The sequence below is a fragment of the Alternaria novae-zelandiae genome, assembly GCF_023758075.1.
Source record: "Alternaria novae-zelandiae strain BMP 2774 chromosome Unknown scaffold_11, whole genome shotgun sequence".
In the NCBI taxonomy this organism is placed as follows: domain Eukaryota; kingdom Fungi; phylum Ascomycota; class Dothideomycetes; order Pleosporales; family Pleosporaceae; genus Alternaria; species Alternaria novae-zelandiae.
In genome coordinates this window covers 197,992-223,372 of record NW_026056971.1, presented here as the reverse complement: position 1 = coordinate 223,372, position 25,381 = coordinate 197,992, and the positions used below count along the sequence as shown (strand labels likewise).

General features: G+C 53.5%; 11 protein-coding genes across 11 annotated transcripts; 7 read left to right on the top strand and 4 right to left on the bottom strand.

Moving 5' to 3' along the window:
- Positions 1-462: 462 nt before the first annotated feature.
- J4E88_005862 (uncharacterized protein) lies at positions 463-1,929 on the bottom strand (the record flags this gene model as incomplete). Its single annotated transcript, XM_049399494.1, has 1 exon — positions 463-1,929. The coding sequence occupies one exon, from the start codon at positions 1,927-1,929 to the stop codon at positions 463-465; it is 1,467 nt and encodes a 488-aa protein (XP_049254507.1).
- A 182-nt stretch (positions 1,930-2,111) lies between these two features.
- J4E88_005861 (uncharacterized protein) lies at positions 2,112-5,237 on the top strand (the record flags this gene model as incomplete). Its single annotated transcript, XM_049399493.1, has 1 exon — positions 2,112-5,237. One exon carries the CDS (start codon positions 2,112-2,114, stop codon positions 5,235-5,237), a length of 3,126 nt encoding a protein of 1,041 aa, XP_049254506.1.
- Positions 5,238-6,417: 1,180 nt separating this feature from the next.
- Positions 6,418-7,419, bottom strand: J4E88_005860 (uncharacterized protein; the record flags this gene model as incomplete). The annotated part of the gene is made up of 1 exon (XM_049399492.1): positions 6,418-7,419. The coding sequence occupies one exon, from the start codon at positions 7,417-7,419 to the stop codon at positions 6,418-6,420; it is 1,002 nt and encodes a 333-aa protein (XP_049254505.1).
- A 316-nt stretch (positions 7,420-7,735) lies between these two features.
- J4E88_005859 (uncharacterized protein) lies at positions 7,736-8,752 on the top strand (the record flags this gene model as incomplete). The annotated part of the gene is made up of 1 exon (XM_049399491.1): positions 7,736-8,752. The coding sequence occupies one exon, from the start codon at positions 7,736-7,738 to the stop codon at positions 8,750-8,752; it is 1,017 nt and encodes a 338-aa protein (XP_049254504.1).
- A 1,458-nt stretch (positions 8,753-10,210) lies between these two features.
- J4E88_005858 (uncharacterized protein) lies at positions 10,211-11,158 on the top strand (the record flags this gene model as incomplete). Its single annotated transcript, XM_049399490.1, has 1 exon — positions 10,211-11,158. The coding sequence occupies one exon, from the start codon at positions 10,211-10,213 to the stop codon at positions 11,156-11,158; it is 948 nt and encodes a 315-aa protein (XP_049254503.1).
- Positions 11,159-11,363: 205 nt separating this feature from the next.
- On the bottom strand, positions 11,364-13,327 carry J4E88_005857 (uncharacterized protein; the record flags this gene model as incomplete). The annotated part of the gene is made up of 3 exons (XM_049399489.1): positions 11,364-12,124; positions 12,577-13,192; positions 13,244-13,327. The coding sequence occupies 3 exons, from the start codon at positions 13,325-13,327 to the stop codon at positions 11,364-11,366; spliced, it is 1,461 nt and encodes a 486-aa protein (XP_049254502.1).
- A 662-nt stretch (positions 13,328-13,989) lies between these two features.
- On the top strand, positions 13,990-15,009 carry J4E88_005856 (uncharacterized protein; the record flags this gene model as incomplete). Its single annotated transcript, XM_049399488.1, has 2 exons — positions 13,990-14,199; positions 14,248-15,009. The coding sequence occupies 2 exons, from the start codon at positions 13,990-13,992 to the stop codon at positions 15,007-15,009; spliced, it is 972 nt and encodes a 323-aa protein (XP_049254501.1).
- Positions 15,010-15,343: 334 nt separating this feature from the next.
- Positions 15,344-15,796, top strand: J4E88_005855 (uncharacterized protein; the record flags this gene model as incomplete). The annotated part of the gene is made up of 1 exon (XM_049399487.1): positions 15,344-15,796. One exon carries the CDS (start codon positions 15,344-15,346, stop codon positions 15,794-15,796), a length of 453 nt encoding a protein of 150 aa, XP_049254500.1.
- Positions 15,797-16,893: 1,097 nt separating this feature from the next.
- Positions 16,894-18,918, top strand: J4E88_005854 (uncharacterized protein; the record flags this gene model as incomplete). The annotated part of the gene is made up of 1 exon (XM_049399486.1): positions 16,894-18,918. The coding sequence occupies one exon, from the start codon at positions 16,894-16,896 to the stop codon at positions 18,916-18,918; it is 2,025 nt and encodes a 674-aa protein (XP_049254499.1).
- A 1,859-nt stretch (positions 18,919-20,777) lies between these two features.
- J4E88_005853 (uncharacterized protein) lies at positions 20,778-21,598 on the bottom strand (the record flags this gene model as incomplete). The annotated part of the gene is made up of 5 exons (XM_049399485.1): positions 20,778-20,882; positions 20,985-21,178; positions 21,261-21,303; positions 21,350-21,537; positions 21,592-21,598. The coding sequence occupies 5 exons, from the start codon at positions 21,596-21,598 to the stop codon at positions 20,778-20,780; spliced, it is 537 nt and encodes a 178-aa protein (XP_049254498.1).
- Positions 21,599-22,010: 412 nt separating this feature from the next.
- J4E88_005852 (uncharacterized protein) lies at positions 22,011-24,061 on the top strand (the record flags this gene model as incomplete). The annotated part of the gene is made up of 3 exons (XM_049399484.1): positions 22,011-22,265; positions 22,315-23,894; positions 24,001-24,061. The coding sequence occupies 3 exons, from the start codon at positions 22,011-22,013 to the stop codon at positions 24,059-24,061; spliced, it is 1,896 nt and encodes a 631-aa protein (XP_049254497.1).
- Positions 24,062-25,381: the final 1,320 nt, after the last annotated feature.

Below are 25,381 nucleotides of genomic sequence, written 5' to 3'. Positions count from 1 at the left end.
TTGTACCCTCCCCCGAGACCTAGGAATGTAGCCTGGGGGTATTCGCTGGTCCTTCCCTGAGAAAGGCATAGTTCCTTAGTCGAGTTCGACTGGAAAGAACCTCTCAAGGTGCGGCTTATCCTTGGATACCATAGCAGAGTGTGCGCACGCCAGAAGGATACAAACGCCATTGCACACTCAAAATACGTCTGATGATGAATTTAGGAGGTAGTCGCGGTGTTGTATACAATCATGGCGCAGCTCCCTGGCCAGCTTCTCCAGGAAGGAGCGGTCCAGATGCAGGCACGCTAGGCCTAATCGGTCTGCGAATGTCCATGAGGTGCACGGCATGTGCGTGTGCTAGACAAGGATTCGTGGAAATGCTTCCTAGGGGTGTTCGCGGATCTTCACGTCGATGTGCCGATAGGACAAAAGATCGTGTAGACATCTGGCGTGTATTGAGACCAAAGTATAGGGAAAGCTCTATCTCATTGGGCTCGCTGCTCGGTCTACAGGACTACTCGTCCTACCAGAGCCAACACCAGAAGCCAGTAGTTCAAGTCTCGATGCCTGGACTCGGTGCTTCTTCATGACTTCTACCCACTCTTCCTCGACCTCCTGCTCCTCCGTATCCTCCGTGTCTTCTCCTAGCTCTGTCCGCAGGTCCTCTTCCAGGAGAGCAATCATCATACTAAAGTCACCGCCCAGTCTGCCTAGCGAACCGGCACAATATAAGACCTGCGTGAGGAGCGAGTCTCGTTGTGAACGATCTTGCACGTTTGGAAGGTATGTTCGTAGGGTATGGAAGAGCATCTCCACGAGGTGTAGCGGAAACGTTGCGAGGGCCGACGGTATCGGTTGTAGAGGGTTGGATGTGTTGACTGGCTTTACAGCTGGCGCGCTTTCGTCGGACCCTGGTGCTGGTAAGGCGGAGGGGAAGATGCTCTTATACATGGATATGATAGCGAAGCTTTGTTCTCGGAAGACTTCGAGGTACTTCTTCAGATACTTTTCTGTTTGCTGACCGACTGCCCAGCCTGCGTCGCCTTTCGCTGCCTTGGTTGTCCGCTTTTCTGTCTCTTGGTCTGCGAGTTCGCGTAGAGGATCTAATGCGCTGAGCATCAACTCCAGGCAGACCAATCGGCAGACAAGAAACAAGGCGCCCAGTGTGCCTTCTCCACTGCCCATGCCGGCTTGTTTTGTTGACCATGCTTCATCCAGTTCTGGGGCCACTCGTCTGAGCCAACCGATTGTTCGCATGGCACCTGCCAGTTTGATGCCCTGAGTCTGGAGCGAGCTTATGAGATTGGTCGTCATAGTCTTCATCTCCTGCTCAGCCTGGGCAGTGAGCGATGAGACCAGCTCGGAGTTTGGGTAAAGCGTGTGGAGGCGCTTGATGTGTGCGTGGAGATCGAGAGCCGAGGCATAGTTCGCGTTGGCGGTGGCCGTAGATGAAGAGGCTTGGGCGGCGGCTGTAGAGGAACTGATGGCGGACGAGAGAAGGGTGGGGAGGTCGAGCACATCGGATACGCGGTCAATGTTGCGGGACAACAGCATTGCCTTTCTCCGTCTGTCTAGTATCGCATTATCTGCCCCTCTGCTGTACTTTTCGGAGAAGTTCTGCGCGGCTGTTTCCAGGTTGGGCAGCTGCGCCTGTACCGTGCCTGCATCTTGGCCTATCTGCGGGAGTGTCTTGCGGAGATGTAGTAGATGGTCGGTCGAGGATATTATGGGTTTATGCGACCGCTTCGAGAGGGCTTGTAGTGATCGTAGTATAGACTGCGAGCTTTGCGATAGTGATTGCTGCTCGGAAGATGTGAGGGCAGCTAGGGGCAGGGTCGTGAGGCGGGAGAGGTACGTGTTGGTAACGGCGTCATTGGGCGAAGGCCGTAGCTGCGCGTCCTGGGCGTCGAAGTAGGGTATCAGTAGCTCGTAGAGGGGATCCGCCATGTTGTCGCGTTTCACTCGTCCAATGACGCGTGCAGCTGTTGAATTGCGTGTCGAGGGGTGCGTGGGGTGGCTGCCCAGGTGTCGAGTTGCGGGCGGAGGTGCCACGAGGCTGACCCCTGCCGCGTTAGCGCCCTTTGCACTTCACATGCAGCCGCTACCGCAACATTGGAACCGCAGGACTCATGGATCGCGGCCACTCCCACACAGACAACCCCAATAGCGCGGACGACGACGCAAATAGAACACAGCAACCTAACGCAGTCGAGCGCTTCCTCGCTGAACTGTTCCAGAATCGTTTTCTCACAGACCTCTCGACCGCCGACGACGAAGCTGCACCGACACGACCGATTTCGCCGCGAACGCTTCCCTCGAACCACCTCGTGCCTTTCTTCACCGCCTCCAATACCTTTTCAGTACCGCAAAATCCAGTCAACACTGCACAAGTGGCAGAAATCACACCACTGCATACTTCAGCACGCCAAATGCAAAGCGCGCAGGATGTCGTCTTCTGTGTCGAGGATACCGTGGGGCTCAAGGACGACAAGTACAGCGTCGGCATCATAGAGCGATCTTTTGGCGATGTCGACTCGCACGAGCCCCGGCCCCAGCGCGACTACCCCGACGACATCGAACGCCACACCGATATCCCCAGGGAAGATTTTTGGAAGTTCATGAAAGACGGTATCCCACCGCGGGGTACCGTCCTAGTGTCATGGCAAACCCAGTACAAGACGGAACTCATACCAGAAGCAAAGCTTCAGCTGTTGGATCGCGCACTTTATGTAGGCGATGTGGTCAAGAGGAAGGCCGAAGATCACATTAGTGGTACGGTCATTGGCACCCAGGCAGTCTGCACCCTCTTCCCCGCGACCCTCTTCAACGGCGGCCAAATCACACAGACAACCACCGACGATCTATCCATACGGAACATTCCGGCCGACGAGCTCATCAACGTTCACGAATTCGTCGAGGGCGCCTTAGTCGTCTACGGCGACTGGGTGGGTCGGGTAGAGAACGTATACGATGAGGTCGCTATCAGGCTGGCCAACAACTCAGTCGTGGTCGTCGAGGACCCGGCAGAGCTGGAACAGGACGACACCACTCTTGAGCGGCTCAGCGTAGGCGACACAGTCAAGACCAAAAAGGGCAACCTGCGGCGTGGAAACTGGAGATTCGGCGCATACGATCCGAGCGTGCCGCCTGTGGGCATGGTAGTCGAGACAAGAGCATCCGAAATTGACGTGCAATGGCTAGCAAGAAGTATTGGCGCGCGCAACGTCGCCTTCAATGCAGACGAGCCTCCCGCAACGATCAGTCGAGACGAATTCGAGAGCCCCAACTTCTACCGATACGATGCCTCAGGAGGTACAGCCACAACACTCCCCGTCTCGGAAAACGGTGTCGACAAATCATACCATGTTACCGATGTGGCCGTAGGTGACCGGGTACGGTTCAAGGATATCGCCGGCGCAGCTGTAAAGTACGACGGCACGAGGGAACTACCCAACGGATATCCACAAGGGAAGGTGACACGCATCGCGCGGACGGAAAGCCTGGGATACGATCTCAATGTCTTCTTAGTGATGCAGACTCACAGTCGGGTCACCGTTCAATGGCAAGACCTGTCCATAACGCACGATCTTAGTTCTACTCTGCTGCCAGATCCCAATGTAGAAGACGACGATGAGGTCTGGCCTGGTGAAGTTGTTTTCTCCAAAGAGAATCGCGAGGGTGACAACGCTGATGACTCTGCGACAAAGAAGCCTTCAAAAGTGGGTGTGGTCCAGACAGTCAAAGGCCGAGATCGGATAGCTACTGTGCGATGGTTCAAGAATCCTTCCATTGAGTTCTTCGGCCCAGACCTACTTCCTCCGTCAAGTACAGGAGAGTTACACGAGACCGTTGAAGACGTCAGTCTATACGACATTTACTCTTTCCCAGCACTAACACGAAGGCGCGGCGACTTTGTACTTGTACATCCAGACTCAATCGAAGGCGTACAGACACCGCTCAACGTCACTAGTCCCGACTGGTTTGGAGAGGTCATCGACCTGGGTCTGGACGGAAAGCTCACTGTTCGCCTTGGCGCAGCAAAGCCTGTCGTGGATGTCAAGGTTCCCTACGAACGCGTCACTCTTGCCTACAGCAGCGATATGGCTGATGATTTCGGCAACATGGATCCGCTAGAAGGTGAGTACATCGATGACTCCGACGAGAGTGACGAGAGCGATTTCGACACGGCGTCATTCAATGAGATGTGGATTGAGTATGAGGGCATGGATGGCGAACAGCCCGTTGGCGACGAAGGGGACTGGTCGACAGAGGATGAGGACGAAGAGGAAGAAGATGATGGCAACACGGATACATCGATGCCCGATCTTGTCGACATTACGAAGGAAGTCGATACATCGAAGACGACTCCCGAAGAGCAGCCCGATGAAGAGGGTGGAATAGCGCTGGATGATCATACGGAACAACCGACAGAGGGACCAGCTTCTTTCCTCATCCTCGAAGAAGCTCCACCAGCTTCTCATCACTACATCTCCCAATCATCAGCTTCCTCGTCAGCGTTCATGCGCCGGATAGCGAAAGAGCACAAGATCCTCCGAAACTCACTTCCACCAGGCATCTACGTCCGCACATGGGAGTCTCGATTAGATCTCCTCCGCGTCCTCATGATCGGCCCTAACGACACACCTTATGAGTACGCGCCTTTCGTTATCGACTTCCACCTCGGATCGGCCTACCCACAAGAAGCACCATCGGCCTTTTTCCACAGCTGGACAAACGGCAACGGTCCTGTCAACCCAAACCTATACGAGGACGGCAAGATCTGTCTGAGTTTACTGGGCACATGGCATACCGACGAGCGGAACGAGAGCTGGAGCCCTGCGAAGAGCACACTACTACAGGTTCTCGTCTCCATCATGGGACTTGTGCTGGTCAAGGAACCTTACTACAACGAAGCTGGCTACGACGTCCATCGCTCAGCGCCAGAGACCAAGCTCAGCTCTGCGCTCTACACTGAACGTGCTTACTTCCGCGCCCGCGCATTCATACACCACGCACTCACACATGAGGTCGCGCCGTTCAAGGAGGAGCTACAGTATCTCTACCGCAGCGAAGAAGACGGCGCGCCAAAACTCCTCGACAAGGCCATCGAAGCCGCCAAGGACGTTGTCGAGCAAAGCGCCGAGGGTAGTGAGGAGGGCGAGCGTGACGGACTCAGAAAGATCAGTCTAGGCGCGCTTGTTATGCTGAGGAGGCAGGTTGAGAAACTGGAAGCTCTGAAACAGGCGAGTACATGAGTGGGAAGATGGCCGTGAATGGCTCTGATTTGACTTTGTGTCACTGTATTAGAGTTCTATATCGGGAGTTGCGTCACGCTTTACCCTCGTAGTAAGATACTGAAGCAAGAGGAATGTAAAATCATACTTCAAGGTGCCCGTCACCCTGGCCTTGACCGTGACTTTGGATATCTGGATTGGACCAACTCGTACCAGGAAGAAGCTAAATACGGATCACCTAGGAGTCTACATTACCTTTGGATCTTGCGAAACTTTGGCTTGTATACTAATGTAGTCGGCAAGCACCTGTTCACTCTTGCATGATACTATAGTTTCTCTCACCGCTCTATCCGTATCTCCCACACTCTGACGTTCTCGTTTGCTATGTCATCAGCGCCTCCATGTTTACTTCGACTTCCAGTGCCTCACCTAGGACACTTTGTCACCTCTTGTTACTGCGTGATCTCCCACTGTCTTCTCTATCTTGCAGTCTCTCCATCATACGCTACATTCGCTGTTCCTTCCAAACCGTATCGATGCATTTGCAACTCATCATCTCCGCGCTCACGTCTCCTTACCTGCAGCTCGTCATCTCTCCCACCGTCAACACTCTCGCCTAAATCACCAGCTCCGCACAGACTCTCCCGTCCACGCCCACAATGACGTGCGTCCTTCACCCCAAATCGCAGCCCGCCGCCTCACCCCCAAATTTACTTGTGGTAGGTCTATCGCGACATTCTCTAGGTATATAAAGCCCATCACCGAAGCCTTTCTCATTGAAACGAAGAAGACAGCAATGCGCATCACCGGCTAGTCTAGTCAGTTGTCTCACCCACACTGGCTATCAGCATTGCAAGAGTCATACCCATGGTCGCTCGTGGGTTCGATTCACTACAGTTGACAACAGAAAGCACGCTATAGGGTACGACTCTGTGTTAGTAGGTTGTCAGCGCCATCATTTTCTTTTTGCCAATACATTTTTCTATATCACAGCACGTCAACCTAGGAAAATCCTAAGTAGGTCTAGAGGCTCCATCGACGTTGGGCTATCTACTTTGCAGATTTTTGTGTTAATGTAGGCGGCAGACCTGTTTAGAATTTTTACTTGTACGGGGCAACAGCGTAAAAAAAGAGTCGAAGGTAAGTTTATCTCTACTATACATGTGCTGCTATGTTACACGCACGCGACCACGCAACGGCTTTAGGTCATGAAGGACATGTTTTGCAGCGCAGTGTCCAGCTCATCAACCGCGGTGCTACTCACACCTTTCATGAAGGCAATCGCCGCAGAAGGATCCATCCACATAGCTCGCATATCCCACCTCTCCTTTGGCAGCTCCGGGTCAGGTTCCTCAATGTCCAGGAGCAAAGCCCTCACATGTGGCTGCTCGAACAGCTCTTCGCAAAGGTATCCGGGCGCGTCCTCCATTCCCAATCCACACAAACCGGCCTCCACACCCTCCATCTCCGCATCTCCGGCCTTCTGATTGGCCGCAAGCTCGCTCTCCTCCGACACATGTTTAATCCATTGCGCCGCCCACGCATGTCCATGCTTCTTCCACTCGACGTCAGGCTGCTGTTGGACCTTGTCCCAGAACTCACTAGCAGGGAAAGGGAGCTCAGGCACCTTCTCCATCATCTGCGCAACCGCCCGACGCATGGCGACGAGCTGCCATGAGCGCCATCGCATTACATCGTGATCCCCTTCTGGCCACAGCTTCAAAAAGGCCTCCCGTTCGGTGAAAGAAGTTGATTGCGACACTGCTTCTTTCCACGCGAGAACGAAGGCGTGGATGAATTGTTGCGCTGATCCGGGGCAGTATGCACCTAGGTCTTTTGACGCGCCTACGACGACGGCGGTCAGGATATTATATCGGACGACAGTGTGATAACGACTGAAAGAGTGCGACTTGTCGATTTGCCAGTACCAGATCGCTTTGACGGCGTCAATGTCTACGCCTGGCGTCTTGATGGCCTTGAAATCGGCGGCCAGAACCGCGTTGTAGTTGGCAAGTAGATATTCCAGCTGGTACTGCTCTGGTATACTCGGGACGTAGATGGTAGGTGCCTTGGTGTAGTACTCGTGGATAGTAGGGCGACTACCCGATGCGAAGATGCGCCTGGGGACACGCGCGAGCTTGATCTCGAGCAGTCGGGTGGCCTTCCGGTGGAGTTCGAGAGTTTGGTCCTTCGTAAGCGCCATGATGTACCTATCGATTCAGGTGTTGTCAGGGGGTGTTGTTAAAGAGTAGATAATCGGAATAGATTCAAGAGAGGAAGTCAAAATCTGGCGCACTGAGATAGTTGATATTGTCGAGGTGAGCGAGAATCGCGCGCGTTTGCACTTAGGCAGCCGACTCACCCTCACTTTCGATCAAGAAATGGCGTCACCAGCGATTTTTCTTTCGCGCGAGCAGCTCGCCTTCACCTCGATTCGGTATCATAAAATCAATTTCTATCGGCCTTACCAGCTCTGCTTGTTACAATCTACACACCTATCTTCCCTTCCCTTCCCCAAGATGGCGCTTACCAACCAACAACTCCTCGACCTGCACACCAAAGCCGGTCACCTCCTCAAACACAAGCTATCCAAGCTCAAGATCCCCGGCCGCGTGTTCCCCTCAGGCCGTCTCCCCACCCTCCGCGACAGCTACGAGAACCCGGAAAGTCTACATGTCCCTACCATCCCTCCAAACCTGCAGCTCGACTTCGTGTTTGCCAACTACAACGACTTCGCCGCCGCCAACTTCCTCGCGCGAAAGAACGATCAAGACATCAAAGTCTGCATGGCAACATGGCATTGGCAGCCCAGCGAGACACAGTCGTTCTCAAGTTGGCACAAGGAGATTCGTTTCAACGTCCTCCTAGCCCATGTAGTCCTCAACACGCCGCATGCGCGCAAGTTTCTCGCGGAGAAGCTCGTTGTATTCCTCGAACAGTTCGTCGGCGCATGGCTGGAAACGGCGATGCATATCGAGTACGATGGGAAAGAGAGGCGCGACTACTGGATCGCTCGGCTCTGGCGCACAAGCCAGTACGATCTGGTACATTGGGGCAAGCAGGCTAGGGGCCGAATGGGTGAGGCGGTGAAAGCGCTCGAAGAATGCGTTCCACCGCAGAAATACGCCACGGACGACTTTTGGAGCGTAGCCCGGCAGATGCCAGCGGAAGAGTACCAGAAACATGGATCTGCTTGGGCTATGCAGTTCATTATCTACAAGGAGAGGAAGGAGAAGGTTGTGGCGAAAGAGCTTCAAACTGAACACACGCAAAACCAGTTCTCAAAGGGCAACTTCATGGGCTTTAGTAGTCTCTCTGTCGACGAGTCGGTACCAGAGTACCTCTCGGAAGAGCTGTTCAATCGGCCATTGGTGAAAGCTCTTTTGGTGGATGTACGCAACATGCAGTTGCAGATGCCTGAGAAGTTCGCCGGCTGGTTGGATCCGCAGAAGGCTATTGAGCTCATACAGGATAAGATGGAGGGCTTGGAGGACGTTACGGAGCAGATCAAGAACATGTCTTTTCTGAAGGCGTAGGCCTTGAGACTGTTGGTAGTTACCTCGGGGTCATAAGAACGGTCGAAAAGTACCCACGTAGTGTCATGTAGGCTCGCGTTACTGTATTAAACCTTGACTTTTAGAAGTGCTAGGCGCCTTGATCCGATGGTAAGATAGTGAAGCAGGAGCGATGTAGAAATATATCCCAACAGAGCCAATGAGGGAACCGCACACCACACTTTTAAGAAGGAGTACACGAGCCATGAAGCAGCAGCGCAGCAGCGCTTGCCCACGCTGTAGCTGCAATGTAGTAAATCTCGTTCCGAGTCCTGCTTCCTGTTCTTTAGCACCCACAAGAAGGGAACAGGTACGTGCACATTTCGTTTCCAAACTGTAATTTGGCTTTAGCGTGCTAATAATAATGTATTTATGTAGCTATCAACACTAGAATCTCGCGAAAATGTTCGCCTGGCTCGACTGGAATCAAGTCGCCAACAAATTCCTAGGCGACTGCATCGCCGTCATGATTGGCCTGTTTCTGGCCTTTTTGCTGTGGCGCTTCGGCCCTGACAGGCTGTGGCTGAGGTTGGGTGGGGCGCTCGAGCGTCGCATCCTGGGTGCGATGGTGAGGGAGGCGATGAGGGAGACGGAGAGGGAGATGGAGGCGGAGCGGGAGGAGATGCGGGAAGTTTTGGCGCGTCTTCACCGTGAATTGTGATTTCCTTCCTTTTCGTTAACTCAATTGCACGAAGATAACACGCATACATCTTATCGCTATTTCTTCGGCTCCAGTTGTCAGGTGACCCTCAGAAGCTCATCGTATCTATCAAGGTGGTGATTCCCAGATCTGGCTGAGTCACAGCTACCGCCTTCCACTCTAGCCATACAAGACGTCATTCACAGTCGAGTGATGTCGCAACCACTCAAACGAACCCATCGCTTCCGCAAGATCTTCGCAACGCTTCCGCAGAACCTGAGTTACTCACTCGATTATGTATGTAACCACTACTGAGACTATTAAGTAGACAATAAGATTAGATAATGCAGCCCAAAGCCATACTCCAGATTCATCGCACGTGTCCACGATACTGCGATGATTCATTGCCAAACAGCTACCCATCACTCCTAGAGCTCACCTCATACCTGTAATCAAGCACCAATAATTCAAAGACAGAGCTAGATCATTTTCAGGCCTAACCTGTGCGAGTCGACCTTGAGAGTACCCCAGAGTCTACATCAATGTTGAATCACTCACTTTGCATGGTTTTATTTTATTGTAGGCTGCAAACTAGTCAGGATTTTAGGTGGGAGGTTCGACCCGGACTCTAGGTTCGGTTACTTCTCATTCGCTGCAGGGTTGCACATGCACATACACAGTTCTTTGGTAGCGAATACTGCCCTGGGCAGGCTCGAGATACAGAAAGACTCTACGAGCTTCAACGAAACACACTTCTTTCAACATATTGCAGCCCATCTAACCTTCCCAACGCCGCGACCATGCCGATCATCAATCTTGGACCGTTCGGACGCTACCGTCTCTCAAAGCTACACGACACAGCCGAACAACAAAGTCTACTAGAGGATAAAAAATGTCCAAAAACTGGTGGCACTGCCTCAAAGTCACTTCCTTCTTATACATCACAAGGTGAAAACTGCGTGCCTCTGGGCTTACCACCGAAGGAAATAAGACACTGCGCTCCTCCCAAGGCTCAAAAGCCAAATAGTCAAGTTCAGCAGCTGCAGCGATACATCCTCGAAATCCTCGCGATTACTTTCTCCGCAAATTTCGACACGCTCAACAGGGCTCTCCAGGATTCAACATCAGAAGGCACTACTACAATCCTCTGCGACGAAGAGCGATCGGAGCTTCTGGCGCTATCGGGTCTTGTACGCAAATGCCACGATCAGCTACATCGCGTTCCGGAAATTCGTATCGAGGCCAAAGACGAGATGACACTAAGCGACAAGATCTCCCAGCCCGGTCTGCAACTAGAGTACAACCTGAGCGAGTACGCCTTGGAATTGATAGAATGGTACGGATCCTACACTCGTGCGTGTGGGAATAGCCACAGCTGGCAATACACGATACCTGGCTATTGGGAGAAGAACCCTACGATGGGTTTCAACAATCTCAAGGAAAGCATGCGTACGTTCTCTCTGATCATAGAGCACACGGCGCCTAGCCAGCATGTTTTCGACATTCTGCACGAAGCATGGGATGTCTGCCGAGAAAATCGCGGACTCGAATGCGAATACGAATTCCTAAGGAGCAGCAATCCGATCTACTGGGCTAGACGGAACGGATATCATCTCATGGGATCGATTCTGTCGCTGTATATAACGACGCTTGAAGTTGCGGGCAACGCGCCGGTGAGGCCGCGATTTCTGTGCGGAAAGCCACCGCGATTCCTGTGGAAAGCCACCTGGGGAGGAGGTGGTCGGTAATGGATATTTTTGAGTACAATAGATCTGCTGCCAAGCAGCCTTCATAAAACGCCGATCAAATGTAATACATGCCACTAGAATTTTATGCTCACCTCATACATGAACAGACTGAACGGTTATGAACACTACATGGATAACATGCAAAGTGGGGGATCCAACATCGATGTAGGCTCCGTGCTCGTCGTTAAGTTAGCATTCCATGCCGCTACCGTCCTCCCATCTCCATCTCCAGCACCTCCAACCCCACATCCAACGTACTAATACTCAACAACGTCGCCAACTCCAACACCTCCATAATCTCCTCCTTCGTACCCCCATAATTCAACACATTCCGCATATGCAGCTTCAGCCCCGGTTTATACATATGCGTCGCCGCCGTATCAAACGCACAATATATCAGCTCCTTGACCTTGGGTTCAAGCACGCCCTTGCCCCCCTCGTTCGTCCACGGCACAGAACTAAACTCGGTGTACGCGTCGAAGAATTCGGGTGCGATGAGCAGCATCTCCTCCCATAACGCGTTCCAGTACCCACGCTTCGTCTCGAAATCCTGCTTTAGTGCGAGTTGCTGCGGGCTCATGTTCGACATGCCTTTTGGCATGGCTTCGCCCCGCTCTTCGAGGACTTCGAAGAGGATTGGGACGCCGACTGTGGAGGCATGGATGCCGAGGGTGGATGTGAGACACAGTGTTTCGACGATTTCGGCGCGGGAGGCGCCTGCGGATAGGGCGGCGCGGGTGTAGCGATGGATGTTGGGGACGTGGAGGTGGGTTGATGATGCGCTTACGGCGAGGGAGATTAGGGACTGGATTTTGGGTGATAGATGGCTGCTTCGCTTTGGTATGGCTGTTAAGCGGAGGGATGCTGCGAACATCTCTGGTGAGTGTTTGAGCATCCGCGCCCAGGATTCGTCGTAGGCTGCGGAGCCGAGCTCGGTGTCGAAGCGCTCTTTTAGGCGCTGCTGGTCTGGTGAGAGAGACATGCTTTGTGATAGTATTAATGTTTCACATCAAGGTTTTGAGTAATGATGAGTGTATGAACAGTTCGCTCAGAGAGCTATTGGACGTCATATAAGATATCGGCATTGGAACATGAGCGCGAGTAGTATTTGTTTTGCTATTTCCGAGGATGCAGTCTGCGTTGCTCTGTCTGCCGCACCTCAACCCGGGTATCCGAGGATGGTTGATAGTGGTGGTGGTGAGCCAGCAAGCCCCACATTTCCCCAACTCCGTTGTGTGGGGAAGCGCAGGGATCAGCACACCACCTGGTGGCCGAACGAGAAGGATTACAGCTGTAGCGAGTAAGCTGGGATTCCCCATACTGCGAGTCGACAATGTGGCAGGTGCGAGAGGCGGTCGGTATACCAATATCCTGTTCAGAACAATTGCTAGGTCATGTCTTGAACGATAACGACTAACCATCCATGCTTTGCTCCGCGCCGAAGAAGCGCGTCTTGTTCTTTGGATCGCTTTCCCACTCGACGTCGTGTGCAAAGATGATCTCGACGCCGTCTCTCTCTAGGGCTCTGATTCTGTCAATCGTCGTCTCAGCTTGCTTTCTGTCGGCATGTATGCAGCAGACTTGTCCATGAGCATCGTTCCACTCTCCAATCGATTTCTCGCCAGTCAACAATCGTCTGTCGTGACATGCATCTCCGCCCATGTAAATTTGGTGATCAGGAGATGTCCGAGCAAGAAGATTGATGTGTCCTGGTAGATGACCGGGTGCGTTGACGATGAGCAGTGAGCCGTCATTGAAGACATCCAAAGTCTGAGGGAGGTTTCCGTGCGTTTGCCAGGAACCACCGAAGTTGACATCGCCCGTCGCCCTGCATGAGTCGTGCTTCGTCAACACGTTTGCCGAAGGTTCCGACAGTCCAATGGTCCGCTCTTCTGGCAGAAGATCACTTTCGAAGAAAGAATGGCCACCGCGCAAAGACGACGATGTGCCATTAAGCAAGGCAAGTGAGCCATGACCGACGACGAACTTAGATGTGGGAAAGTCTCGAGGTTCGCCAATATGATCCCAATGCACCTGCCGTAGCCACGTTACTTACCGTCAGTAAAGCGAGGTCGTGTGACTTACGTGCGAATAGATCACATAATCGATATCCTCGGGTGCTAGCCCGCCTCTCGCGAGGCTTTTGGTGACGTCCGGATCGGTACTCATTGGTTGCCTCGTCTCGACATGCTTTTGTATTGGTGGCGCGTATCTCTTGATGTCTCTCCTCAGGCCTAGATCGAACACGATTCGTGTCGTCTTCTTAGTGTTTTGATTGTAGTGCTGTATCAGAAATGCTAACGAAGGTACGGTCCGGCGTGCATCTCGACTAACAGGGTGTACGAATTGGTACTCTGGAAGAGAAAAGTGACCACACGATAACGCGTGCACAGTGACAACGGCCGCCGCTGCATGGTCGGACTGCTTTTGCGAGACAATAGCAGACATTTTTCAAGGATGATGGAGCTTTTCGTAGATGATGTTGTCTCAAGGTTGCAAGACTATGGCTGTTGAGAAGGATAGCCTCAGGTGGAGATGGCACGTGAGATCATCGTTCAGCCTACCAAAGTACCTATGGGGGTACTAGGAGTTGGCGAAAGAGTGGGCAGGATTAGTGCGTCGTTATCCGTTGGAGAAATCTCTACCCCGCTTCACCAGCCGCGGCACGCTCACGACGCGTTCTGATGGTTGTGTTGACGTGACTTGTTTCCCAAAATTTCCAGGTCTCGTATACACACCAACTTCCTACTCGACGTTAGCTCTCTGTCGTTCCTGAAAGTACTCTCGGCTTCAAGTCAATCCCCTACCTCTACCTGGCACACGCATTCGTCATGACGCATTCGCACGAGTTTAAAAAGCTGGGCTTCATCGGCCTCGGGGCTATGGGGAAACCAATGCTTTCTCATCTTGCCAACAAGTTGCCTGAGGAATCGCGCATTTGGGTTTATGATGTGGTCGAACAGATGGTAGACGATGCGTGTGCAGAGTTTCCTGGTCGAGTCTTGAAGGCAAAAAGCGCCAAAGACGTTGCGCAACAAGTCGTGAGTCTAGACGCCATCGTGCGAAAATGGCAGCTAACGACGTGCCAGGACACAGTTGTAAGCATGGTGCCTGAAGGTGCACATGTACGATCCGTATATCTCGACCCCCAAAACGGCGTATGCAGCACCGACATCTCGAACAAGCTGCTCATCGACTGCTCGACAATAGACACGGCAACCAGCCTCGCTGTGAAGGACCACGTTGCCGCTGAGTTTCCCTCTGCGTCGTTCTATGACTCTCCGGTGAGTGGCGGCGTAGTGGGAGCCATCAAAGGCACGATCGCATTCTTTCTAGGGTGTGCAGAGTCGGACCCAAATCTTGAGCGCCTCACATATCTGATGGGGTTGATGGGTGGGCAAGTGATACCTTGCGGGGGTCCATCCCTTGGGCTTGCAGCGAAGCTGTCGAATAACTACCTATCGGGTATCATCGCCATAGCTTGCTCTGAGGCTTTCGACATGGGAATGCGCAGCGGACTGGATCCCCGCACTCTGGCCAAAGTATACGCTGCGGGTACTGCCCAGAACACGATTTGCGACAAGTTTTGCCCTGTCCCACATGTATACCCCGAAGCCCCGTCCTCAGGAGGCTGGAAGCAGGGATTCAAAGTGCAGCTGATGCGCAAAGACTTCGGTTTGGCAGTTGATATGGCGAAGCGAGTAGGGTCGAGAAACGTATTGGGTGACGTTGGACTACAGACATACGATGGGGCAGCCAACGATCCGCGTTGTAGAGATCTTGACTCGCGGGTGGTGTATCGCTACCTCGGTGGCCAGGAAGACTGGCAACCTAAATCGAACGGCGCGTGAGCAGCAACTTGGGCTGTGACACCCCATCGTCATCATACCCGATGTCGCTGGATCTCGATGTGCTGTGTGTGACTAGTCGCATTAGCGCCATGTTGAAGTTGGAGAAGGTTGGGGATGCTTGGGGTAATGCCGAGGGCGGGCAACCGTGGGATGAAGCTACTATCGCGGGGCAAGCATGCCAGTCTTGTTAGCTTTTTACAGTGCTAGTACTACAAACGCGCAGTAAAAAGACTATCGTCATTCTCATCCTGTGAATTCGTCTTGAGATAGACACCCTCTTTCACGTCAAAGCCGCAACAGCTGCCATCGCACCTCGAAGCAACCGACCGCCAGCATGTCGACCGATCCGAAGCTCGACGAGCTACACAAGCAGCTCTTCGATGAAGGGCTGAAGATGAGACGGAGTGTGGTGGGAGATGAATACGTCAATCGCGCGCTGGAGAACGGGTCCACTGAGTTCTCACGAGCCGGACAGGAGCTCGTCACCGAGATGTGCTGGGGATACGCTTGGACACGTCCAGGTCTCGACAAGAAGCAGAGAAGTCTGATCAACATCGGCATGCTCATGGCACTCAATCGCGCCCCCGAGCTTGCTGTGCATGTGCGCGGGGCGAGGAACAATGGTCTTTCCGAGCTTGAGATCCGTGAAGCCATCATTCACGCCACAACATACTGCGGTGTGCCGGCTGGGGTCGACGCGATGAAGACAGCTGAGAAGGTCCTGAATGACATGGCCGAGAAAGGCGAGATGCCGCGAGAACTGGGCGAAAGGAGCAAGAAGGCGTGAAGATTGTTGGCTTGTGACGATGGACAGAAGACGCGTCGCCTCGCGTTGGACTGTGGCTGGGGCAAGTGGCACCCGGGATCATCCGGCCCGGGCAGGGACGAGTTGTTCGACAGTGATCGTAGCAATACCACCATTCTCCATACCTTGCTTCTGCGCAAAAGTGTCAAAACAACATCTTCCACCTTATACATTCTATCAATATGCGTGCATCCCGGGCTGTGGGTACATGTCACACGTGTGATTGGTGGCTTTCCCACCTCTTCCCAGCACCCCGCATGTGAACCGTCGCGTCCCCGCGCTTCATTCCTTTCCCCACAATCTCACGACCCGACTTCGTGAAACACGACTTGCAGTCTCCAAACTTCGTCTAAGTGCTCAGGCTGCTCCAAAACTCGGCTATCGCCTGCTAAGCCGGTCGCAATTGGGCCCTGTGTGAGCGAAAGCGTCGCGATTGGTTTGATGGAAGCCGGTACCAGTGAAGAGCAGGTCCCGCAAGCTCAACCGGGGAAGAAGGAAAAGCGATTCCAATGTCCACACTGCCAACGGGCCTTTGCTAGGCTGGAGCATCTCCAGCGTCATGAGCGCATTCGTAAGTCGTGCGACTCGCGTCGTAAGCCAATTCTAATATGCGTCAAGATAGCGGTGTGAAGCCCTTCAGCTGCGCAGCATGCAACTATTCATTCACACGCAGGTATGATACGTCCAGCGTCGTTTACGGCAGCAGCTAAAAGCTCGATTCAAGTGACCTGCTCGTTCGCCATGAGCGACTCACTCATCGCAAAGAGCAGAGTACACAGCCAAATCACCAGCATACTCCCGCTGGAGATACATATGGCTCGGTCGAGACTCGGCCGCACAAGCGCATGCGATCAAGTTTCGATGCTGGGCGTCCAGTGCCCGAAATACCCAGTATGATGTCCTCGCCTGCTGTTTTGGACATGCAATCGTCGCTACAACAACCCGCAATGTCACACGCCTCTATGACCTTCGGGCATAACAGCCCCTACTCTTTGACAGCCTTGTCCATGGCTGCCGAGTATCAAGCTCTTCAAGGTAATATGGCAAACAGCTCCGCTCATGATGCGATGCCAACCCCAATGCCTTCGCATGCTGGCACGATAACCGCGAGTGTTGAAGGCCCACACTCAACCTTGCTCACAGAGCCGTCTGCTCATAGCTATGAGTCAACCTTTGGAGAGTCACTGGATAGTCTCACTTCGTTCCTTGACAGTGAACCACTAAATTCGTACCACTTTGCGTCCCTGATCAACACCGAACAGCCCATGCCGTTCTTCTCTCCAGACTCATTTGGCTACGGTCAACAAATGGCGACCGAGCCAGAGGGAACAACAGCGCCTACACATGGTTGGAGACCAACCCAATTAGAAGAGCCGCCGTCGCTTTCACGTTTCGGTTCTCGTTTCCCTTCCTTGCAGCCAGACGATCAATCCGCTCGGAAACGATCATTCGCAGATATCTCACATGAGGATCGGCAGGAAATTCTCGAGATGCTCCAGCCCTTCTCCATGGTCATACCCAGCGACTTCGTTCTACCAACTCGATTAGCACTGTGCAGATATATTGCTGCATATATCAACGGATTTCACGAGCACATGCCTTTCCTCCATATACCCACAATGTCCGTGGAGACATGTTCGATAGAGCTGCTCCTAGCATTGGCGGCTATCGGTGCGCAATACACTTTTGAGGGCGAAAAGGGTGTCGAGCTGTTCAATGTAAGCAAAGCAATTGCGACGCACCGTATCAGGAAACGGGATACGCGCTTGGTGCAGCTCCAGCATCATTCTGAGTCGGATCACTCGTCGCCCCACAATCATCCGAGCGACCCTCGTAGCCCTCAACGTAAGGGCTCCGTCTCGGGACCGCTGGGCCTACCTTCCCAGGCTGATGTCCCTGTACTTGGCGAAGATCTCATGCAGACCGCTCAGGCACTACTCTTGCTCATGGCACTGTGTACTTGGGCAAAACACAAAGAGATTCTCAGAGAGGCTTTAGCAATCCAAAGCATATTAGCTACCCTCATTCGGGATGACGGACTCGAAACCGATCCTCTCCATGAGACCATCTCATGGTCGGACTGGATTCGGCGCGAAACGATCAAAAGGACCAAGTTCATCGTCTATGGCTTCTCCAACCTCCATTGCATTGTCTACAACATTCCTCCATTCATGCTAACGAGCGAGGTCAAGTTGCCCTTGCCGTGCAGTGCCGCTGAATTCAAGGCTCCTACGGAGGCTTTGTGGAGGGAAGCGAGGAAGAAAAGTGCGCCTGAGGTCCTGTTCCAGGATGCATTGAAACGTCTGTTTACAAAGCAAGGCCGCGACGTCACCGAGGTCAACTCGTCATCTGGAAACTACGCATTGATACACGCCCTGATACAGCATGTTTTCTTCCTCAGACAAGTGGCCCGGTGTCGCTTTGAAGGACCCGGTGATCTGAGCGCAGAAGACGTCGCGTCGCTCGAAAATGCCCTACGAAACTGGCAGACCGGATGGCGCCAAAATCCTGAATCATCGCTCGACCCGATGTCGCAGAACGGTCCTGTCGCTTTTAACTCAACTGCGTTACTTCGACTGGCATACATACGACTATACGTGGATACCGCAGGTCGAGCTCTCGAGACGCGCGACCCTGTACTGATTGCCAATGCCTTCCGCGCCGGACCTACAATCAGACGCTCGCCAAAGATTACAAGAGCTGTGCTCCATTCAGCTCACGCACTCTCTATACCCATCAAGATCGGCTATCGTCTCGTGGCAAAGACACAATCGTTCATCTGGAGCATCCAACACTCCTTGTGCACTCTCGAGTGCGCCTACCTCATGAGCAAGTGGCTCGAAGCACTGTCGGTACCAGAAGCAGACCCGCCCATCACAGAAGACGAGCACAGAATCATTGCGATCGTGAAAAGCATGTTGGATGAGACCGAGTTTGCCGTGCCGCCCGATATTACGCCCGACTCGCCCAACTTTACACGACATCTCAGCGCGGGGGTGCTCAGGGTCTGGGCGATGATCTTCAAAGGGTCTCAAACTTGGGCTATCGTGGATGTTATCGGGAGCTCTCTCAATCTGTATGCGGATATGCTAGAGTCTGGTTGAGCGGATTTATGAAGATGGTCCGTTTCATAAATAACACGCAACGAGTTCTATGGCCTTCAGCCGAGACATTTGGCTTTCCTGATGCAAACCGGGGTTGAGCATCGAATGAAGCCAAGCCTCGCATCAACAACCCAGATTGGGTAATAACCCAGATGCATGGTTTGCGCTGAGGATGCGACATTAGACGATCGAAGCATATAAGAGGGGTCCCCCGTGAGCAGCGCCCGTTGATGGATCCTGGGCTCCCAACGTGAGTTGGCATTCGAGCGATGCGGCCGCCGTTCGAAAACAATTTTGATTACCAGAAACACTCTTTGAACACGTCATAAGTCAGCGGGATTTACTCCGATACCCTTACTCCACTATAACCGAACAACCTTCCGAGCGGTTACAGGATATGCCCCCCAAAAGTCCAATAGCCTCCAATTGTGCAGTCGACCAACAAGAGACGTGTCGAATCAGGAATCGTCGAGCGGCAAGCTGAATCGCAATTAACTCACGAGAAGCGGCGTGGAGGAAAAGCCAACGGCTGCGTGGGCTTGAACGAGTGGTGAAAGAGGTCGAAAGTGCAACTATCGAAGGGAAGAAACCAGACAGAATACTTGACGTGGTGGGCACATCGAAGCCTGATCTATTCTGAAGCTTCATGGGCGTGGTAAGCGTTGAAGGTATTACCAAGCAGAAGCAGGAATAAACCTTGTCTCTTCACCGGAAGTAGCGGGTCAGTCAGCCCACTGTCATGAATGCGTGTCGAAGGGGTCCTTCTTTCAGAATCAACACTGCCACTTCCGCAATGGAGCTTGTGGTGCGAAGCAAAACGTGGAGTTGACGAGGCGCCAGACAAGCTTCGAATAGGTTGTCACTGCAATCTATTCCACACGTCCGTTTGAGGTGTGTGTTGCGTAGGATACAGTCACACGTCAGTATCATTGTCAGCAAAAGTCCCAGCGAGTTCGATATGGATGCGTTTCAGGTGTTTCCGGACATTACACGCGCTTTGGTGGTGTCGAGATAGCTGCCCAACCACCAATCGACATGCAGGCGTCACCTGAAGGCTCTGCAACGGTAGCTTGGCGGTAAGATAGAGGCGCCCATCTTCGAGCAACTTATCCATGCGAGATCGTATTTGTCGATGAGACATAATCATGGCTCGTCGTGCTTGGCCAAGGGCAAAGCTGTAGCTTAAAAACCCATCGACGAATTTAGACGGTGCTGACGACGAAGAGCCGTATGCTCTCCCATAGGTCTGTCACTGGCACAGAGTTCTTCAATCTATCGGCGAGTTAGCAGCTTTCGCATACCCTACCTCAAACAGCGTGGGTGCTCAATCCAACTGCATGTCGCGCCGTCATTCGCGAGTCCAGTTAATTACCGTGCTGCCGGGCGTAATGTGCAAGGTTCTGTCCAACTGCATATCGGTTAAGACAGTGGCGCATCGGCACGGGGGCAAACCCTATCCTCGGGTTGGAGTTGCAACCGATGCGCACGTTCGGTATGTCTGACATAAGCAGCGTCTGTACATGCAGTGGGAATGGATATGGTGTGAGACAGCATGTATAGATGGATGTTGTATTTGCCTGGCGGCGTGCATTGTTGTTATCCAGCAGTAATTGTCTCCTGATGGTGCGGTGACAATATCCCGGGTCTGTGTTGATCACGACGCGTCGTCGTGGTGTAATGTACCAAGTCGCATTTTCGGTACAAGCAATTCGATGATCGTAAACACAGCGGCTGATTGTATTTGCATCTACTCAAGTCGCTCTACCGGTATCTTGGATTCTTGCGTGATTTTGGTCATGTTGTTGACCACTACGAATGAAACGAGAGTTAGTACAAGGCCTGCATGTGTACTATACGTGCTACTTGCGGTCATCAACGTCGACTGTCTGCTGTTCGCTTCCGTTTGGGGCACCCGAGGTTGAAGCATCCGTCTTCGGTGGGTTGGTGTCGATTTGAATAGTGACCTAGCAATGTCCATTAGCATTAGCAGGCAAAGCGGCACACACTCAGGAAATGTAATGCTTAAGTTGTACCTCGCCATCTAGGCAGGTATAATCCAAACCTACCGGCCCATCGTTAACCAAAGCAACATCCATCATGGCGGCAAAGAGTCCGTCTTTGACCTTGTCGGACTCATAGAGAGATCCGACCTTCTTGAAGAAGGCTTGGTATAGTGTCTTGGCTTGGTCGCCATTTGCGGATTGGTGGAAATCCGGCTTGTTTCCCTTCTTCATAGAGGCCAGTAGCGTGAATTGGGAGACTGTCGCCATTTAGCACACCGATTCCGCAGCAAAAACACTGCCATAGACAAGCAAGAGTCCCAGAGTGCGTTTCACACATACCACACAAAACCTCGCCATGGATATCGGTCACGTTGCATTTCCACTTGACGTGTCAGTCTCAGCCGAGAGAAAAAGCATCGGCTTCATACGCGGCCCGGCGGGTCCTTGGAATCGTCGTCCCAGAGCTTGGCCTTGAGTATCTTGCTAGCCATGGCCTCCACATCCTTCTCCGTGTCGTCTTTGGAGACGGCAGCAAGGACCAGCAAGCCCTTGCCAATCGAGGAGATCAACTGGCCATCGACCGTGACTGATGCCGACTTGACCCTCTGCAGCACCGCTAGACACGCTTAGTATAGTCGTGGTTACGTGTGCATGGAGGCGGGGTCCGTACTCCTCATGATGGCGGGGTAGCAGCCGTGGTGAGAGAAACGTGGGTGGCTCAACGTGCGATAGCCTTACGGTGATATGGGCAGCAGCACAACGACGTCACGCATGGGAATTGCGACATGCGACAATCATGAGACGGGGCTGGAAGAGGGTGGAACGCGTAGATGAAACCCGACGCGTGGGGCCAATCGTGGTGGCTAGTGGCCGCACTCTTGGCGAGGACGCTAGGCCAGCCCTGTGGCATCGCGTTACCTATGCGATACGTCCGCCTCCGCATTCAGCCCACGACAAACATCCACGCCATTCCCCGTCGGACGCCCTCACTCGCGCGATTCGACTGTCTCCCGGCCGCTGCCACCTCCGGCGCCGCAATCATTGCCGTAACCACCGCGAAAGTCCTCACGACGAGGCTCGACCCTCGCCATGGCCGCCCGCAAGCTCCAGCAGGAGATCGACAAGTGCTTCAAGAAAGTCGCCGAAGGCGTCGCGACGTTCGAGAACATATATGAGAAGATCATGCAGACGGGCAACCCCTCGCAGAAGGAGAAGCTCGAGGACCAACTGAAGAAGGAGATCAAGAAGCTGCAGCGCTCGCGGGACCAGATCAAGACGTGGGCTGCCATGTCCGAGATCAAGGACAAGAAGCCGTTGCTCGACCACCGGAAGCTCATCGAGACAGTAGGCTGACCGCCGCTTCCCGGCATGATGGGACGCTGACATGTGACAGCAAATGGAGCGCTTCAAGGCCGTCGAAAAGGAGATGAAGACGAAAGCATACTCCAAGGAAGGCCTGCAATTAGCGTCCAAAATCGACCCCAAGGACAAGGAGAAGATGGAGATGGTCGAGTTCCTGCAGCAGATGAACGAGGAGCTGGAGCGCCAAATAGAGACCATCGAGACCGAGATCGAGACATTACATGCCAACGTCAAGAAGACGAAGAAGGGGGACAATTCCAAGGCAGAGCGCGTGGCAGAGCTGGAAGAGTCGGTCGAGCGGAATAAATGGCACCAGGGCAAGCTGGACCTGCTGCATCGAGCGCTGGAGAATGGCAATGTCGAGACGGAACAGGTCAAGGAGATTGAGGACAGCATCAAGTACTACGTCGAGAGCAATCAGGACCCCGAGTTCATGGACGACGACACAATTTACGACGACTTCAACCTGCAAGAGGAGGAGGCCATCTTTGGCCTGGGCGAGAACCTGGACCATGTGTCTTCACACGAGTCGCAGTCGATCGCAGACGACACACCCGAGTCAGACGTGCGACCGCCAGCACCCAAGCCGAAAGCGACAGAGGCAGTACAACAACAGGCACGACGGCCCTCGACACAGATGAAGTCGCCATTACCAGCACTAGCAACATTGCACACGCCGTTACCTGGCGTCTCGAATACCACGGCCAACGCGATGAAGCCCGCGCCGATACCGACAAGGACGCCGGGCGAGCCCTTGAAGTACGCCTCGGCCGCCGCTGCTGCAGCCGCGAGCGATAAGAATGGAGTGGGCATTGCTCCTCTGCCACCACCACCGGGAGGGGCCGCAGCACAGTCAGGCCTCATTCCTGGCGGCGCACGGGCAAGTGCAGCGAATTCCCCGGCAATAACACATTCCCAACTGGCCTCGCGCGCGCAGCCAGCCGAATCCGCACAAGCATCGCCAGCTCCCGCGGCAAGTATACCCGTGACGCCTGCTGCGGAGAAGGAGACCCTTTCGCGCGCCGTTTCGTCGGAGGACGCCTCCAAGTCCAGCAGAAGGACACCAGCTCCCGAGCCTGTTGAAGAGGAAGAACCATCGGCTGCCACCCCGCCGCTAACGAACGGTGATTCTCATGCAGAAGAGGAGGAAGAGGAATCAGTGTATCATCTACCGTCGAGTCTACAGGACCTCCTGGACACGTTTGAGGCGACCAAGAACGACATATCCGCCTCTGCGTCGAAACCTCCAAATGAGCACATGCTAGCAGCATCCATGGCCACCGCGCCGGACTCTGCGGATACTGAGGCGCCGCGCCACTACCGACCCCAGAATCCCTATCCGTTTACGCCCGCGCACTACCCGCAAGAGCCGTTACCCATCTTCGATGATCCTCGCTTGTACTCCCGCATCGAGACGGACGCTCTCTTCTACGCCTTCTACTACCGCCAAGGCACGTACCAGCAATACCTGGCTGCGAAGGCACTCAAGTCGCAGAGCTGGAGATTTCACAAGCAATATCAAACATGGTTCCAGCGCCACGAAGAACCAAAAGCAATCACTGAAGACTACGAGCAGGGGACGTACCGCTTCTTTGACTATGAGAGCACATGGTAAGCACCTAATTCTGTCCACCAGCCTTACGCGGGGCTGCCGTATTACAAACTCGCGCCACGCCGTGCTATTTCTGCACGTCATACAGTGCTAACCTTATTGCAGGATGAACCGTAGGAAAGCTGACTTCCGATTTGCCTACAAGTTCTTAGAAGATGAGCTATGAGCAGTCGGCTGCTTTCTTCTTACCGACCCGCATGCTCGGCTTGGGGTAATTGAGTTCTGTATTAAGATTAAGTATTAGGTAGTCCTGGAATGGGTCCCGTTGAGGGCAAACAACTTTTGCTCTTCGGATCTTGAATCGCTTCCATCAGGGCATCTTCGGTGCGTATTAATGTCCGCCCGCAGGCACCCGACCGACCACGCGAGTTGTAAGTCACGGTGAGACAATTATGCATGGATCAAATAGCACTTATTGAGGCTCACCTGCCAAGTGCAGGCCCTCCGCCCGCGACAATTTGGCCGTCCAAGGATGTTGTAGCGGTCTGAGCGCCGGGCGTAATCTGACATGATGTGGCTAACGGCTGCGGAATGTGCTCAATTGGTCCAGACGACGTTACACTGGGTTCCGCCCCCAATCGGTGGAGCCTACAGGGCTGCAGGAGGAGGCTGGTCGCATGTCACTGGCCGCCTAAGCGAGGAATCCTTCCGCGACGTTCAAGCTTCAGTTACGCCCCGTTACGCCCGGCAGCACTAACTCGTGCATGACTTTGAGTTGAGCGGTTACTGCATCAATCATTTTACGGCATTCGTGCGCCGGCCCAAGTCCATCGGGTTGCGGGTTAATTGACCCACTTACAGCAGCAGCAGAGACAGACGAAGACAGGACGCGAGATGGGCGTTTGATGACGGCTAACCTGCTTGGAGACGGGCGGTCAAGCAATGTTTGATCTCAATGCGTTTCGAAGGCATGCTGTCATCACAAGTGCTCTGATAGTTTCGAGCGATCAAGCGGTCGGGTGTGTTACCGAGAGCCAGCTGGAAGAGCCTGGAGTATCGCGAAACGACCATGTCAAACATGATAGACCTCAGGCCGATCGCTAGGCTCCAGGCCACGTTCTGCAGCGTAGCAGGGGTTCGTTCCTACACCGCGGAACGAAAGTACGCGAACAAGAGCCACGCATGCACATCCAGTCACACGGGGCCCATCGACCTACCCGCATGTGTGTTAATCGGTGAACCATGCCTATCATATATCCCGGTACACCAAGATCAGAACACCAACGTGTACGCATTGGACTATTTCAGCTATTTGCCTTGCCAAGCCATGACAACGACAAATGAAAGAGATGGTACAGTTCAATTAAAGTTGGATCGGGGCCTAGGGGTACTCGCCCTGCATCGCCATAAGACGACACAGATCTACCAGTGTCCTCGTTGTGCTTCCTACCTCTACACCTAGACCACTATTTCACCGCCTCAATTCTCCCACAGCATACGACAACATTAGGCCTTTTGATTCACCCGCGCCGCGACCAGACCTTAC